General features: G+C 38.7%; 1 protein-coding gene across 2 annotated transcripts in view; it reads right to left on the bottom strand.

The window, feature by feature from the left end:
• Positions 1 to 754: 754 nt before the first annotated feature.
• Positions 755 to 17,226, bottom strand: part of LOC148843137 (neurochondrin family protein) — a 45,411-nt gene continuing 28,939 nt past the window's right edge. Inside the window, exons 10-19 of one of the 2 annotated variants that reach the window (XM_088958211.1) lie at positions 15,903 to 15,994; positions 15,772 to 15,827; positions 6,250 to 6,339; positions 6,035 to 6,134; positions 5,645 to 5,749; positions 5,464 to 5,536; positions 1,862 to 2,025; positions 1,455 to 1,509; positions 1,248 to 1,344; positions 755 to 1,026 (exon numbers count right to left, since the gene is read on the bottom strand). In XM_088958211.1, the coding sequence (XP_088814337.1) occupies positions 1,289 to 1,344; positions 1,455 to 1,509; positions 1,862 to 2,025; positions 5,464 to 5,536; positions 5,645 to 5,749; positions 6,035 to 6,134; positions 6,250 to 6,339; positions 15,772 to 15,827; positions 15,903 to 15,994 (791 nt within the window). In that variant the 3' untranslated portion in view covers positions 755 to 1,026; positions 1,248 to 1,288. Of the gene's footprint in view, positions 1,035 to 1,247; positions 1,345 to 1,454; positions 1,510 to 1,861; positions 2,026 to 5,463; positions 5,537 to 5,644; positions 5,750 to 6,034; positions 6,135 to 6,249; positions 6,340 to 15,771; positions 15,828 to 15,902; positions 15,995 to 17,226 lie in introns of both variants that reach the window. The other variant, XM_088958210.1, reaches the window with a different exon arrangement.

The raw sequence follows: 17,226 nt of genomic DNA on the forward strand, positions 1-17,226 counted from the left end.
TTTTTATTTTTTAAGTTAATCCTCCTCTCAAACTAGATGGTCGAACCATTAACCCAAAAACCAGTGGCCAAAATGGCTCCGGTTCTGGGTCGTTTTTTAAAACCTTGCCGTGCATGACCCACTTCTGACTTCTGAGCTCTAATTCATGTTCTTACAACTTTTGTAGAATTACTGTGTAACAGCAAAAACAGTTGATAAATATCATTTTTTGGGTCTATAAAAAAGCCACATTTTACCAAGGTTTTTAAAATCGAAACCGGATCGGATCAGACATGGAACTGTTCTGACCACCAGTTTCCAAATTGAATGGTCCAACCGCCCAGTTCAAGTGGACAGCCCATTCTGATTAAAAATAAATAAATAATTTAAAATACATCAACAGTTCAACCACTCAAGTCAGTAGATCGCTAACCAAATCAACAGTTTTTGACCCAAACGCGGTTTTAGGGTGAAACAGAACTGATTAACTGACCAGTTCCAGGTCAACCAGTCCAACCATCCAATCCGGTCTGGTTTTCAAAACCATGCCTTTCCGAATGAGGCTAGGGCTAAGCTAGTTTCATCATGCCTGGGCTATTTTTCAGGTATGCGCTTCACAAACTGCTGAAGTGGATGAAAACCTCGAGTGTCGGATATTTATTGCAGTTTTTTTTTTCCAATATAGTCAAAGTTGGGTATCTATGCATATCAATATGACCGATACTTCTTTTTTTTTTTTACTTTTTTATTATATAACATTAGAAAATCCTCACAAGTCATGAATTTTAAAACTTTTAAAAAATGTATCCAAACATAAACATCATATCAATACTTTAATCCTTGCTCGAAATAAATGCCATAAATTTACAATTTGCGAGGAAAGAATGCCAGAGGCAACTTGATAAACATAAATGCAACAATGGTGGTAGCATGAGAACAATGCTCAAAATGACCTGTTCACGAGGATTGAATTCAAACAGTTATAGAATAATCCACAGAAATGAGTGGTCTAACATGCATCATCCCTCGCTTGTGCCCCCTGCCCATCTGTAATACTTCATAGAAGAAAACAGTAATTGGTTAAAACCTATATTTAGAAGATGTTTAGACCAAAATATGTACATAATTTGCAGAAAACATTAATCTCCTCTGTCCATGCATTTCTTGAGATATAAAAACATGGGAGAATAAGCAGCAAATCCAGATATAGATGTGGATGTGGTGTCAATATTTTTGCCATATACTACCAGAACTTCCCATTAGCCCACCTAAAATAGAAAGAAACAGAAGTTCCAATCATCGAAGCACATTATGTCTCAACAGCTTGCTTGATATGTGGGAACCGTGGAGCCCAACGAGCATATCCTGCACATGGGTGAAATGCATAGACGGGTTATTTGAATCAAATCCATCCATAGCGGACTTCTCCAACACTTAGATTCAACAAGGACCAAAAATCAAATTGAATTACACACCTGCAGTAACAATCTCGTGAAGATCAATTTCTGCTTTAGCATCAGCAGACATCTCCTGCATTGAATTTGGAAGAGGTAGAACCTGTCAGGAAAATGGAAATTTTTCCACCAGAGAATGGACTACGGTACCTAATTTACAGACTATGGCACATAATGGGGGCTAAACTTAAAGGTCACTCAGAAGTGCTTTCTCCAGAAATTCCATATTTCCATCAAAGAATATAATGATGTTACACATCAGCCACCCAAATCAATTACTCAAAAAACACCAAGAATTGGACCACCTCCGCATGCATGCTAATACATGATGGATTCTTTTAACATACAAGTCAATTCTGAGTGCAAACTCAGATTTATCCATCCATTTTAACCAGCAAGAAGGGCTATGAGAGCATGGGCAAGTTTACCTGTCCACATGTAGCCAAACTTCTCGCTATGAGCCGTGACAAACCACTAAGAGTGTGGTTTTCAAAGCCAGGCTGCTTTAGAATCACCTCCTCTGATGTTGAATCAAAGATAAGAGAACAAATGCTTGAAGCCATCATTATAATAGATGGATCGTCAGTGTCATCTGGAAACCATGTTCAGGAGGTTAAATCAAAGGTAGAACTTATAAGTAACTCTTCTGCAAAAAGATAATAGTGATAGTAATGATAATAGTGAAGTAAAAAACTGTAGAATTACTAGCTAAAAAAGCACAGTATCATTTTATTCCTACATGAAAGCAAAGCCACCTGCTATTTACACGGAGAATTCACGAGAGAGGGAGGAGGGGGAGGGAGGGAAAGAGGGAAGTCTAATCCATTCCCTCTATATATTGTTGGTCTCTTGTCATTTCTGTTTCAATTCTGTTCATAAATCTCTCAATGCCCTTTTGCTAGAAGTTACTTGCCCTGATGCCTACATCTAGAAATATATACCAAGAGTTGTGATATACCACAAGTCCACACTCGAATGCCGTTAGAGCCTCTTGCCCAGATACAGATATTAACATGGATATAGATGGGATCAAGGATATGACTCTCATTTCCTAAAATCCTGGACAGGGATATAGATACAGGTACCCCATATAATATGCTTGTATCATTCTTTCACATCTAGCTTTTGATTTAAAGTACCATTTCATGTCTTGCCAAATTTAATTAAATTTCGAAGATACAGAGATTCTTTTATTGCATGATTTTGTTAAAACATTCCGTTTTATTTGACACATTTTAAAAGTATTTATAGTGTATCTGGAATCTTCCACACAGCATCCAATATCATATCAGGTTTGTTTCATAGCAGTTGGCTGCTATGAAGAGATGCACCGAGTTGGAGGTGGAAGGGGATTGTCAGACCATAATTTCTTGGATGAAGACTGGCATTGAGATGCCTTGGGAATTGAGGCCATTGGTGAGACAGGCTTTAGACTAGGCAGCAATTTGAACAGCGCATTCAAATGGGTGCCTAAATGTGCTAACAGCTTGGCTGATGCCTTGGCCAAATCTGTGCTGTCAAGGAAAGTCTGGAATGGGGTGAACCAGGGCCAGGAATTACTGTTGTAAATCAACTGTTATAAAGCCAAGTCAGATTGGCTTGTACTCTATTGGCCTGCTACGCTTTTTTGGATAGTATGGAGATCTTTAATGAAATATTCATGGTTATTTTTCCAAAAATGTGTTCCATGTTAGTGTCCTGTACAGGTATGCAGGTGTCATATTTATAGGTTAAAGCATCTCTCCATTCACTGGGCAACCAGCTAAGCAGGCAATATAGACATAAACATTTTATGGGGACAAAAAGTAATTATGCTCCTTATGTTATTGTTCCAAGTGTGCATACCCTGTTTTGGGTTGATATAAGCGTATGCAGACTAAAAATTAGGCTTTTTTTTCTGATAGGTAACTGAAATGCTTTGTTACATTTTGTAGTCATGTTGTTACAAAGTTAGGCATCTTATTCCCTCAGTGTTTGTGTGCACGTGTGCATGTTACTTTTTTTATTAGTAACAGATCAAGAAATTTTGTTAATTCTGTAAAATGATTAGTATTTACAAACGCCAAGCACTCTCAGCTTGGTCTGGCCATAACCACCCACACACCCACCATAAGGACTTCTCCTTTTTCTCTTCCTTTCTGTCTACCCCTTGTTATGTCATTGCATCTGCAAACTCATCGGAAGATCCATGAACCCAATTTACATTGATGACCATCTCTCTTTTCAACTCATTTCTGTAATCCCAAGGCAAGTATGGCATTACAATAGTAAAGATGTTTCAGTTTAGAACAAACAATTTTTCTAAGAGATGATATTCTCAACTTCATGCATGAACTAGATGAAAGTTCCCAAAAAAAAATCCTACAACCATTTAACTGCAACTAAGGATTAAATTTTTTGATATTACAATGAATCTTAGCAGCCTCAACAAGATAAGATGTGGAAACACATTGAAATGCAAACCCACCTGAAAATGACAAAAAAAGATACACAAGGAAAAGGTGAAGATGCACAAGAAGATGCAAAGGGAAAAAAGCTTTTCTTAATGCATAGATGAGCTAAATATATATGGTGGATGTAAAAGAACACAGTTATAATTTATCTCTGCTATACGCAACCATATGTCCTGCTGAAAGTTTATGTTAAGTTGAAACACATTAAAGGTTGTTGATTCAATTCTTAAAGTTTTAAAAATCCATGTAAAAATTAGCTGTTTTATAGACTTAAAGCAGATGCCATTGCTTGGGGTAATGGTAAAATCTCAGGCTGACATGCATGAGGACATGGGTTCAAGTTTGAAAGTGCAGTTACTGTGTAAAAAGATTAGGTCCATATCCATTGATCCAAAAAAGGGTCCAGTCCACCCCACCCAAGACCCCAGATAGCTGGGGCTAACATGGAGTTACATAAATCTGTAAATTCCATTCTAAAACATATAGTTTTATATAATTATTTATAAGATAATATTACATGTTGAAAGAACCAACGAAAATGTTTTGCAATGTTTGCAGGTCATCCCCATTATATGTAGCACCTTCTATAATTGTCCTTTGGGAATTTTTTTAATCTGTAATGGTGTATTTGAGCCTTCCCCAAAGAATGGATTTTGGGGGTTTTCCTCTTGTACTATAGTTTTATATAATTATTTATAAGATAATATTACATGTTGAAAGAACCAACAAAAATGTTTTGCAATGTTTGCAGGTCATCCCCATTATATCCAGCACCTTCTATAATTGTCCTTTGGGAATTTTTTGAATCTGTAATGGTGTATTTGAGCCTTCCCCAAAGAATGGATTTTGGGGGTTTTTCTCTTGTACTATTATCTCAAATTTAATAAAATTACCTTACCTTTTTCAAAAAATCATTATCATTTCTTATTTATTAGATTTTTATTTTAACTCTTATACTCCCCAAAATATAAAAGAATCTATGAAATTGTAATTATAAATAATACAATACCAAAAAGAACAATGTTACCCTCTAACAATAAATTGCAGTCCTTTCAGAAATTACTTTAAAATTTTTCAAATTCTTGTAGTTGATTATCCTAGTTCTTAAAAATACAAATTATTTACAAAATATAATTTAATTTTCAGAAGTACCAGTCTATGAAAGCTTTAGATTCCTCATTAATTCGACAGGTTTTTCGGTTTTCATGAACAACAAACCATTTTCTAGGCAGATCCCTTACATAACTAGTATACTTTAAGAAATTAAAGATACTCAACATAAGTATGTAGTGCCACTCACACTCATATATGCTTACAGTGTATCTCATAAATAAAATTGCCTTCCTTTTTTCTTAGAAAAACAAAAAAAATGCCACTCATAACCCTTTATTATTTATTCTGTCTTTAAATATTCCATGTGAGTAAAACCCATAAAGTTGTATTGCATTGGTTCTATCTTATCTAGCATAATGGTGAAAAACAACTCTTTGCCGCAATGTGCTGATACATTTATTGGAAAATCAAACTTGTCATTGCATCGTGCAGTTGGGCCAATAGGAAGCTGGACTAAAAGATACCTGCCCAAGATGCCAATGCTCTTAAAAGATGAGCAGAACTAGATGCATCCAATTGAACTCCAATTTCCTCTCTCTGAAAACAGAAAGAGGGGAAGAGGTCATTAGGAGACCATACAAAATATAAAGACATGCAACTTAGTGCAAGCCTAATGCTAAAGTGTACAAATCACGATAGAAGTACCTTCAATAAAAAATTCATGATGGTATCACAAGCCAAGAATATGGTAGCATCATCATCCATCATTGGACCATTAGCATCAATCAATTTCACAAGGCACTCAACAACCTGTTAAATAAAATAATTCAATATTTCCATATTTACCAAAATATTTATGCAAAGAATAAGTTCGGTTTACATGCAAGACAATTGCTTATTCAGTTTCATCAAATTGTAATTTGCCCTAAACATCATTAAAAATGAGGAAAGCGAATATGATGTAGCACTAAAAGAAAACCAAGAAACTCCAATGGAACCCCTTAATAAACCTCATCCTATTAAAATGAAATGATAACTAAAGGTAAGAAACAGTGACAATAAATCATTGTACAAGTGATTTTTTTGTTAACTTACGGCTTTATGTCCTCCAACTGAAGCCAAGACCTTACATCCTTGACTTTTCATCGTTATTTGGCACAGCATTGGAAGCAAAAAGTGTACAGAGTAAAATGGCCTATCATTAAAACAACAAAATCAAACCAAATGGTCCAAACACTGTGTATGTATATACATGTTAAACACACACTGTGAATCATTTAAACAGAACATAAAAAAGATGATCAAGAAACCTTTGTTCCTCTTCACCTTCAATCGAGAGAATATATGGTAGAAGTTCCCGAACTTTTTCCTTGCAGGCAGAGGGTGCTTCTGCCAGATAGCTGAAATGAAAATTCGTTATTAAAACTCATTCAAGAATCTATTCTAAAATAAGTTAAAATTAATGTTGAGTTGATGATTGTGGTGGAACAAAGTTTTATAAATGGGAATGAGAAAAAAATAAATAAAAGAGTAACTCTTTCACCTATGACAATAGGTGGATTGTTGTACAGATGAATGAAAAATTTTTGTTCTTCACAAAGAAATACAACTAAGGGCCAATGCACAGTAAAGCCATTAATGAGAAAGGTTCCTACTCTGGATCTAGATGTCATACACAGTAAAAGCTTGCACTATCTTGTAAAGAACTTCTACTTAAAATATGCATTATTCTTCCTCTGAGAATCCAGAAAGCTATGTAAATGCAATGCACTTCCCTCCAGTTCTCCAGGGCTCTTTTAACATAAGATGTTTTATTTTACCTATATGGGTGTCATCATTCAAAACACATTACTTTAACCAATGATGATACATAATTAGTTTTGTCTCCTACACTGGATATCAACTGCCAAGTGAAATCTATGAATCAGAACTGTAATTTATACTTAAGGTAAGGACTATTGCAGTATATTTATTCAAATATAGCAATTATATGGATGTCATTCTTTGCAAAAAGGAAATACTGCCATGAATTGTTGAAATATCTAAATGTATTTTATTGCCAAAAACAAGAGAAGATGTACCTATCTTTTCTTTTTTGTGCTCATGGGGAATAAGGATGTATTTTTCTATGTTCTTTACATATATCCCATTACTTATTGAAAGACACAAGAACATTCCCAGAGATGTGTTAAAAGGAAAAATGAAGAAAATCTTGGCGGTGGAATTATAAAGGTCAATACACCATCAATAGCAAAAGGTCCTATTCCAAGGTTTGGCAGGGGTCTAGAAAAATAAGCCAGTGACCTAGAGGGTGTATGTTCAAATTGGACTCAAAAAAGGCTTATGGTAAGGTGGATAGAAATTTATTGCTCCATATCCTGAGACATGGAGACCTTGGTGAGAAGCAGTGCAAATTTTCAACAGGAATTGAAATAACGATATCTCTTCTCCCTCTCCTATCACCTTTGTGGATGACATTTTTAGCTATCTTATATTTCAGGTTAAACCAGTTGGAATTTTGACAGGTTTTGAAACAGACAAGGGTTTCTCATTTCCAGTTTGCAGACAGCATGCTTTTTTGTTTAAAAAGTGTTGGAGAGGAAATTTGAGTTGGAAGAAATAAAAGAGGCAGTATTTTCAATGGATAGATCAAAGGCACCGGGCCCAGATGGTTTTACAATGGCTTTCTACCAGGATTGTTGGGAGATTCTAAAGGAGGATATATGGTTGGTATTTGATGAATTCCATACCAAATGAGTGATTAACCCTGGGTTAAATTCAACATTCATTGCTTTAGTTCCCAAGAAAAGTGATGCAAGCCATCCAAAGGACTACAGGCCGATCAGTCTAGTTAGCAGCCTCTATAAGATCATCACTAAGGTGCTGTCAATTAGAATCAGAAGGGTGCTACCAACTATCATCTCGAACAATCAAGAGGGAGACAAATAACAGATCGAATTCTTGTAGCAAGTGAGAGTTTAGAGGACTACAAGAGATCTAGGAGAAGAGGTGTGGTCTGCAAACTAGATCTGGAAAAGGCTTATGATATGGTTGATTGGTCCTTCTTAGTGGAGGTGATGATGAAATTTGGGTTTGGAGACATCTGGTGCAAATGGGTGATGGGATGCATTAGGGATTGTCATTATTCTATCTTGGTGAACGGGACAGTAGTGGACTATTTCCCAGCTTTGAGGGGGATTAGACAAGGAGACCCCCTATCCCCCTTCTTGTTTACATTGGTAGCTAAAGTGCTGGGGGGATTGGCATCCAAAGCAGATTCCAAGGAGCTCAGAAAAGGGTGAAGAGTTGGAAGGGATAAGGTACCACTTACACATCTACAATTTGCAGATGATACGATTCTGTTTTGTGAAGGAGGGGATATCAATCGGATTAAAAATCTGAAACTCTCTATACAGCTCTTTGAATAGATGTCAAATCTTAGGTTGAACTTTGAAAAAAGTTGTATAGTTGGAGTCGATATGGGGGAAAGGAAGATTGGGGAGTATGCAGATATGTTGGGATGTGTAGTGTCTAACTGGCCATTAACCTACCTGGGCTTACCTTTGGGGAATAATCCTCAGGGAGATGATTTCTAGGCCCCTGTTGTGGAGAGATTTGAAAAGAGACTTGCCGACTGGAAAAGAAATTATGTCTCTTGGAGGGAGAATCACCTTAATTAGATCTACATTGGCTAACCTTCCTGTATATTTTATGTTAGTTTTCAGGATACCGATGAAGGTGGCTAATAGATTGGAAAAGCTAATGAGGGATCTTCTATGGGAGCCGGGGGAGGAGAAAAGGGACCATAGGGTAAAGTGGGAGTAGTCTATAGAGGTAAAAAGGAAGGAGGGTTGGGTATTGGTAATATTAGGATTAGGAATCTTGCATTACTAGGGAAATGGTTGTGGAGATTCTCATTGGAGAAAGAAAGGTTGTGGGTTAAGGTGGTGGGAAGTATACATGGACTAGCAAATAATGGATGGGACTCGAGAATTCTAGCACGGGCTACAAGAGCTTCCCCTTGGAGAGATATTCAAGCCATCTTGCCTTTATTTTCTCCATGGATCACGTACAACTTGCATTCTGATAACCTTAAAAAATTTTGGGAACATGTTTGGGTTGGGGATTCCCCTTTGAAAGATCAATTTCCATGCCTTTTTTCTATGTCTTCCCTCAAGTATGAACCAATTTCATCCTTTCTTGTTCCTTCCAATTCACCTTCTAGGTTTGGTTGGAATTTAAGTTTGAGAAGAGGTGTTAGGGACACAGAGTTTGCCTGTACTATAGCCTTACTATCTATCCTTGAAGGAGTATTCATTGAGCCGTCTAAAGCAGATAGCAGAATCTGGAAACTCACTCCCTCGGGTTCTTACACTTGTGCCTCCTTTTTCAAAGCATTGTTACCCTCTCATCCTGTTGGTTCCTCTTTTCCTATTAAAGAAGTGTGGTGTTGACCTATACCTCCTAAGGTTGGGAGTTTTTGTTGGGAAGCCTTACAAAAACTCCCAACCTTAGGAGGTATAGGTGGACACCACACTTCTTTAATAGGAAAAGACCCAACAGCTGCTTGTCTCCTCATTGGTGTGTTCTCTGTAAGTCTGATGGTGAGTATGGATATCATTTACTAATATATTGTCAGTTTGTTAAAGCTATATGGGTATGGTTTACTTCTCTGTTTGGACGCAGGTGGACTCCCCCTTTGAATGCTCCAAGCTTGTTTTCTTCCATGCCTAATTGGCCAACTAAAAGGGCTAAAATCATGTGGAGGTGTGGTAGAGCTGTAGTCTATTGGACAGTGGGGGAGGAGAGGAACTCAAGGATCTTCTCAAATAAAGAGAGAAGTGCGGAAGAAATCATGGAAATCATCCACATTAGGATGGTACGATGGTTGAGAACATTGGAGCTGTTCAAAGTGTTCTCAGTTGATGAGCTGTTAAGGAATTGGAAGGAGATTGCAGATTCAGGTTTATGTAGAAAGATATTAAAAGTGTGCTGGACTCCTCCACCCCTTGGGTTCACTAAACTGAACTTTGATGGCAGCAGCATAGGCAACCCAGGGCCTTCCGGAATTGGAGGTGTGATAAGGGATGAAACAAGGAACTTGTTAGCCTTGTACTCTGGGCCGATTGGGGTGGGTGACTCTTTGAGGGCTGAGATTATAGGAGCTATTGAAGGAATGCAAAAGGTCAAGGAAATAAATATCAAAAAGGTGGTTATAGAATGTGATTCTGAAACAGTGGTGTAATGGCTAAAAGAGGACAGTGCTATGATGTGGAAATACAGCAATGAAAAGAGGAAGTATAAGTGGTAAACCAAGGACATGGAAATTCAATGTACATGGATAAAGAGAAGTGCAAATGCATTGGCTGATGGTCTAGCTAGGCAAGGGGTAAATAGAGATACATTATTTTGGGCTGTTTTGTAATCACTGCATGGTCAGAAAGTTTCTTGGGTAGCTGGAGTTTAAGACTTTTTAGCTCCATCCCTTTGTAAACCTGATTTTTATTATTAATAAAATTTCACTGTTACTGATCAATAAAAAAAAAAAACTTATTAGCTGAACTGATTAAAACATTGTATCATTTTTTTATGGATGATTATAACACTGTATCATTAACATCAAAGGTTGTAGACTTTTAGGGATGACAATTTTCCCCATCCCTGACGAGGACCCGACTTCCCCGACCCAATGGGGTCGGGGTCGGGGTCGGGGATGGGGATTGAGGTCCCCGACCCCGGTTATGCATGTATATATATATTAAATATATATTATTATATTATTTATAATATATATATATATACATATTAAATATTATATATATATCAAAATATATTTAAAACATTATTTATAATTTAACTTTTTTATTTATTTTAAGTAAATTTATTTTTCAAAAAAAATACTGTTATCTAAAAAAATTTGGGGATTCGGGTCCCAACGGGGAATCCATCCCCGTCAGGGATTGGGGATGGCGAACAAATTTTATCCCTAGTAGGGATCAGGGATGGGGTGGGGGTTAATTTCAGAATCGGAGTCGGGGATGGGGAATATGATCCCCGCCCATTGTCATTCCTATAGAATTCACATTCAAATCCTAGATAGGCTAAATTGTTTAAACTCTAAACATCACATGTACAAACATAAAGTACAGTCAATTACCTATTCAACATCCAGTTCAAGGTTTATTCATGAAAAAAATAGCAACAAGCCAGGTGAGGCACACCCCACAATGTTCAAAGCATATAGTCATTCCCTTTGTTGGTTATTCAATCTGAACTCAGTGTTTTAAATCATGATATGACCCAGAAATTTGACACGTAGTTCACAGACTTATAGCAGCGTTCACACACTCGAACATCAACAAAAGAATCTAGTATTCATTCAGCAGAAAACATTAACAGTTGGTCGGTTCTTCGAGAGACCGTCGGCTCTCCCAAACACTCACAATATTCTTTACTCAAAGAAAACATACCACCCCCATCCCCCAAAGCCCCTTCTTATACTCTATTGATAGCATAACTGACTCCCTCTATAAATGCCCAACTGGCCTAGTTATAAATGCCCAAAAACTCTTCTTATTCATAACTAACATAGCTATAAATGCCCCAAGACTCTCCTTATTCCCTCCAGCTATAATTGCCCTCATGTGATTAATTGTTCAATTATTCCCCCCCCCCCCTTAGTTGATTGTTGACCTTTCCTCTTCCTGGCATTAATTGGGGCCTACATTACCCGCCGCCCAAAGTCTAACCTTGTCCTCAAGGTTAAAATGAGGAAACTGGTCTCGAAGTAAGTCAAAAGGCTCCCAAGAATCTTCAAAATCAGGCAGGCCCAGCCAATGAATAAGAACTCCCAAACCAGTAGCTCCAGGCATAGTGGATGGACGCACACCACATACTGATATGTCCCTGCACAGGCCAAGCAGCAGCATCGCCCAGTGCACAGATGGTGTGTCTGCTTTGTCACCTCTTGAAGCATGTCTATTTCCTCCAGCTTCATGTTTCCAACCTTCAGCCTCTCCATGATCATCCACAGCCATCCCGCCCCCTCCCTGCATAGTGTGCACTGCCCACAACTTTCATGCTTATAGAAATAAGAGAGCCTAGCAATTGCATCCACAATATCAGTTGACTTGTCCATCACAATTACAGCAGTTGTCCTTAAACTCTTTTGGACAGCCTTGAGTGCATCATAATCCATCAAAACATCATCACATATGTGCTTTGGAATCAGTGGAACAGAAGAACCCCCTGGTATCACTGTAAGCAAATTATCCCATCCACCTCTAACTCCTCCAAAGTGCCTCTCTATCAGCTCCTTCAATGGATTAGATGCTTTGCGAAACCTTCTGTGCCTCTTGCTCTTCCTGTATGCAAGCAACCAAATTACAATGGCCAAAGTTGTGCAAAGGATCATCCCACTAACAATTACAAGGATGATAAGATACTCCTTGTGGCGGCGCAGGTGGTAGCATGTGTTCTCTATATCAAGCATACAGATGAACTCATGAGAGTTGTTGCATCTCTCACCCACAAGGGTTGGCTGGCCATTAGTCACCAAAGTACAGGTATTGATCAGATTAATGCCTTTGCATGATGAATTGGAGAAATTGGAGTGAAATGGGGCCCCAAGGAAGATGGACTCATTCCAATGTGTTGCATTGTCAGACCACTTCCAACTAAAACCACCTGTAAAATTGAAGCCTCTTCCTCCAACCCAGCAGCCTCTTGCTGTATTAGTGCAGAGTTTTCTAGCAAAACTTAGTTCCTTGGCTGATGTCAGTGCTGCCAAGTGCCCATTATAATCCCTACATCGGGACTCGGATTCATCCCAATAACTGGAGTTTTCTATCAGCCCAAAACACTTGCTCTTATTTGGACTGATTACCCAATCATTAGGGCAAAGTGACTTATTTGAGCTGATCTCCCAACTAGTATGGCAAAGTGCTGCTAATTGATAAGCCCAAAGGGCCTGATTCTTATCCTCAATCTTCTGGGCCGCAACCATTTTCCTGATCAACCCAACGGGTTCCATCTGTCGGAGTTCGGCCTGGATATCTGGGTGCAACCCATTCACAAAGGCTGCTTCAGGGACTGATTCTAGCAGGTCACGTAAGGGGGCAGAAAGCACCTCGAAATGGCGACGATATTCCTTGACAGTAGTGGATTGACGTAATGATAGAAGCTGCTCCTGCAAGTTTCCCTCCTGAGTTGATCGAAAACGTTCAAGGAGGAGATCCTTGAATTCTGCCCAACTTCGAAAAGGTCGCCGACCATCCTCCCAATAACACCATGCCAATGCATCACCCTCTAAGCAGACCACTGCTGCCCGCAGATGTTCCGCCGGAAGCAAGCCATTAATCTCAAAATAGCGCTCTGCGCGAAACAGCCAGCCGTCTGGATTTTCCCCATAAAAAATAGGCAACTCCAACTACCGAGGAAGTGAATCAAAAATACGTTCCGGGACTGTCATTGAAGGGGACGTCGGAACAGCTGCACTCTTCCCTTTGTCAGCCGCACGACTTGATGCGGATGCAGGAGGAGCATTGTCAGTTGTAGTCAAAGGAGCTGACAAGGTATGTTGCTGAAGCAACAGATCAAATCGTCTTACCAAGTCTTGAACGGCTCCTTCCAGAGACGAGATCTTCGAAAGTCCAGCTGCTATCTCATCACGTAAGCCATCCATCTCCCCACGAAATTCAGAATGCAGAGAAGTCAAGCGTTCTTCGAAACCCTCCACCTGCGATGCCACTTCCTTGCTGTCACTATGGCCGAGGAAAGACGCGCTCTGATACCACTGATATGACCCAGAAATTTGACACGTAGTTCACTGACTTACAGCAGCGTTCACACACTTGAACATCAACAAAAGAATCTAGTATTCATTCAGCAGAAAACATTAACAGTTGGACGGTTCTTCGAGAGACCGCTGGCTCTCCCAAACACTCAATATTCTTTACTCAAAGAAAACATACCACTCCCAAAGCCCCTTCTTATACTCTACTGATAGCATAACTGACTCGCTCTATAAATGCCCAGCTGGCCTTGTTATAAATGCCCAAAAACTCTTCTTATTCATAACTGACATAGCTATAAATGCCCCAAGACTCTCCTTATTCCCTCCAGCTATAATTGCCCTCATGTGATTAATTGTTCAATTATTCCCCCCCCCCCCTTAGCTGATTGTTGACATTTCCTCTTCCTGGCATTAATTGGGGCCTATCAGCCAGGTGAGGCACACCCCACAATGTTCAAAGCATAGTCATTCCCTTTGTTGGTTATTCAATTTGAACCCAGTGTTTTAAATCATGCGGCACAAGGCCTCCTCATGCCTGAATGAAGGGAGGTGCCAATTCTGGAAAAATAAAGAAAAGAAACTTATTATATAAAATATGCAAATCTAAATTCTAAAAAAGATATGAAATGTTTCCATATATCTATTAGCTCATTGGGTTGAATGTAGTTTTAGCAAGATCTCTAATCTAGTGTTTTAAAAGGCGTGACAGGTGTATGCCTCGAGGCACACCTCCATGCGAGGCGCCCCCAAAACGCCCTGAGGCGTATGCCAGAGGCGCTGACACCTCTGAGGCATTTGCCTCAGGTGCAAGAGGCGTGCACCTCATATGCTTTTTTCATGAGGCATGCTAGAGGCATACACATCATGCGCCTCATGCACACTTCATATAAAAAGATAGAAAAGAAAGAAAGGAAAGGAAAGGAAAAGAAAGGGAAGAGAAGGGGAAGAAAAAGAAAGAAAGAGAAGGAAAAAAAAACAAGAAAAGGAGGTGTATGCCTCCTCGCCCCCCTCCTCTTAAGGAGGCTTATGCCTCCTTGTGTTCAGGAGGCTTACGTTCTGAACTATGCCTCACGCCTCTACGTAGTGGAACACCACACATCACAACTCCCTGTTTCAGAACATTGCTCTAGTCTTGATGGTCAAATTCTAAACATCATAGATTCATAGATCCAACCTGTGTAATAAATTATAAACATCATAAACTATTCTAAACATCAACCATACTAGTGCTGTGCATCTTCATTCTTCTTAATATAAAAGATTCTTATTAAAAATAAAGAAAAATGAGCTCCTTCCTTTTCTTCCTCCTCATCCCCCTCCTGTTAAGGAGGCATAAGCCTCCTTGTATTCAGGAGGCTTACATTCTGAACTACGCCTCACACCTCTAAGTAGTGGAACCCCCTCATGTCACGCCTCCGCGTTTCTAAACATTGCTCTAGTCTTGAAGTTCAAGTTCTAAACATCATAGATTCATAGATCCAACCTGTGTAAATTATAAACATCATAAACTATTTAAATTCTAAACCTCAATGATCAACCATAATATAGTAGATTACCTAGTCAAACATCAAATTCAAGGTGAATCCATCAAAACAAAACAACAAGCAAGGTGAGACACACGTAAGGTGAGATGCAACCCACAAAATGATCCCTGCCTGTGAGGCACACCTTTAAAACATTCTCTGCACCACACCTATGGTCTTAGGTTGCATGTAATCATGCCCATATCATCATTCCCTGTCATACCAATGTTCCATTGTTGAACACAAGATTTTCCAACTTCCTTCCAACATTATTTAACTTTGCAAAGCTTCATTGTATCCATTAGAAATATAATATATTGCCATCTCCTTAAGAATTCAAGGTCCCGAGCATACACAAAAACATTTAAACCTTGGGGCATGACTATAAATGCTAAACTATACACCACGAAGTGAATAACCACAAAAGCAGTAATATACAGACATGACAAGGTTCAGGCAATTAGAAATTCATAAATGTTAAAGGACTTGATGAAGATCTAGCACATAAAGCATACCTTCCAATTATTCGTACTGAAGCTAGAAGATCATCTCCTTTCCTTTTCCCATGCTCCTGTAGCATATTGATTTTAAATCAAGAAGCCATAGAATTGCCTATTTCTAATACCAAGACCTTCAAAATCATTACCTTTGCATCTTGCAAAAATTCCAGAACTACACCAGTTGTCTCATTAAGCTGAGTAATCACCTTTGTTAAAGTACTTTCACTAATAGGGCCCCCTGCATGTATGTTCACAAAAAGAAGTAAAATTTGCTGGGAGAACGCACAACAAACATAGACCTTACATACTGGTTTGTCTTGTTCAACAGAGTTAAGTGTCAAAATGTCAATATTTTCACTATGAGAGAGAGTTTGTAGAAACTTCTATAAGAGACAAAAAATGTTGTTTAGAGAGAAAGTTGTTAGTGTAGGGGTATTTCTGTCTTTATACTTATGTTGAGGTTGCTGATCTGTAATATTATATTAGAACTAGTGTCCCTCACTTAAGTAAGGGAACATGTGTCTTTTCCATCATGCTAGTAATATAAAACATGTCTGGCCGAATGGGAGAGGCGATTTTTTCCCTGATTTGAACCAGACTTTTCTTCTCTCCTTTTCTCCTCCTTTCTCTCTCTCTCTTTCCTTCTTCTTTCTTCTTCTCTCTTCTTGGCTATTATCGGACTAACAGAACTCAAAGGCAGGCCAAATCATAATATGGTATCAGAGCTCAACTAGGCAACTAGGATCTGCCCAGATTTCTGTTTTCTGTGCACTCAATCTAGGGTTTTCTCTTGATTTCTCTGCCATCAATTGGAGATAAGGGAAAGGGCTGAAAAGGAGTGGTCGCCCTCTTCCCTTGGAGGTTTCTATGCCTCCAGTTGTGCTGTTCATGGTTGGTTGTTGTGGTTTCTAAGAAGCCCTCCCCTAATCGATGAAGAGAAGAGGGCTGATTCATGTGGTGCAATGGATGTCATGTGTGGTCTGATTTTCTTCTTGTGTGGTTTGTTTTTCAGGTGATGAGGTAAGAGATTTCTATGCATATTTTGTTATGAATCAAATAGGAAGTATGTTTCAGATCGTATGACGGGATTTCATACTGTTTTTTGTGTGATTCGAAGGGGGAGTGGTTCTCGTATAGTGGTGAGATTTCAGGTAGTCGTAGGGTAGGGTTTTTTGTGATCAATGTGATCAAGTAGTGTGCAGTGTGCTGAATTCAGGAATAACAGAATTCAGCAATGGGAGATAACAATAATAGCAAATCTAATGTGATGATACCTACTAACTACTTGAATGTTCAAATGACCTCCATTAAACTAAATGGAGAGAATTATGTACCTTGGGCTAAATCTGTAGAAGTTTTTTTTAAGGCAAAGAAGAAGGTGAAACACATAAGGGAGGAGAAACCATCCACTGATTCTCATGAGTATGAAGACTGGAACAAGAGGATGCACAGATTATCACGTGGTTATGG

The sequence above is a fragment of the Nelumbo lutea genome, chromosome 8 (assembly GCF_056320005.1).
Source record: "Nelumbo lutea isolate HS-2025 chromosome 8, American lotus-T2T, whole genome shotgun sequence".
Taxonomy (NCBI): Eukaryota; Viridiplantae; Streptophyta; class Magnoliopsida; order Proteales; family Nelumbonaceae; genus Nelumbo; species Nelumbo lutea.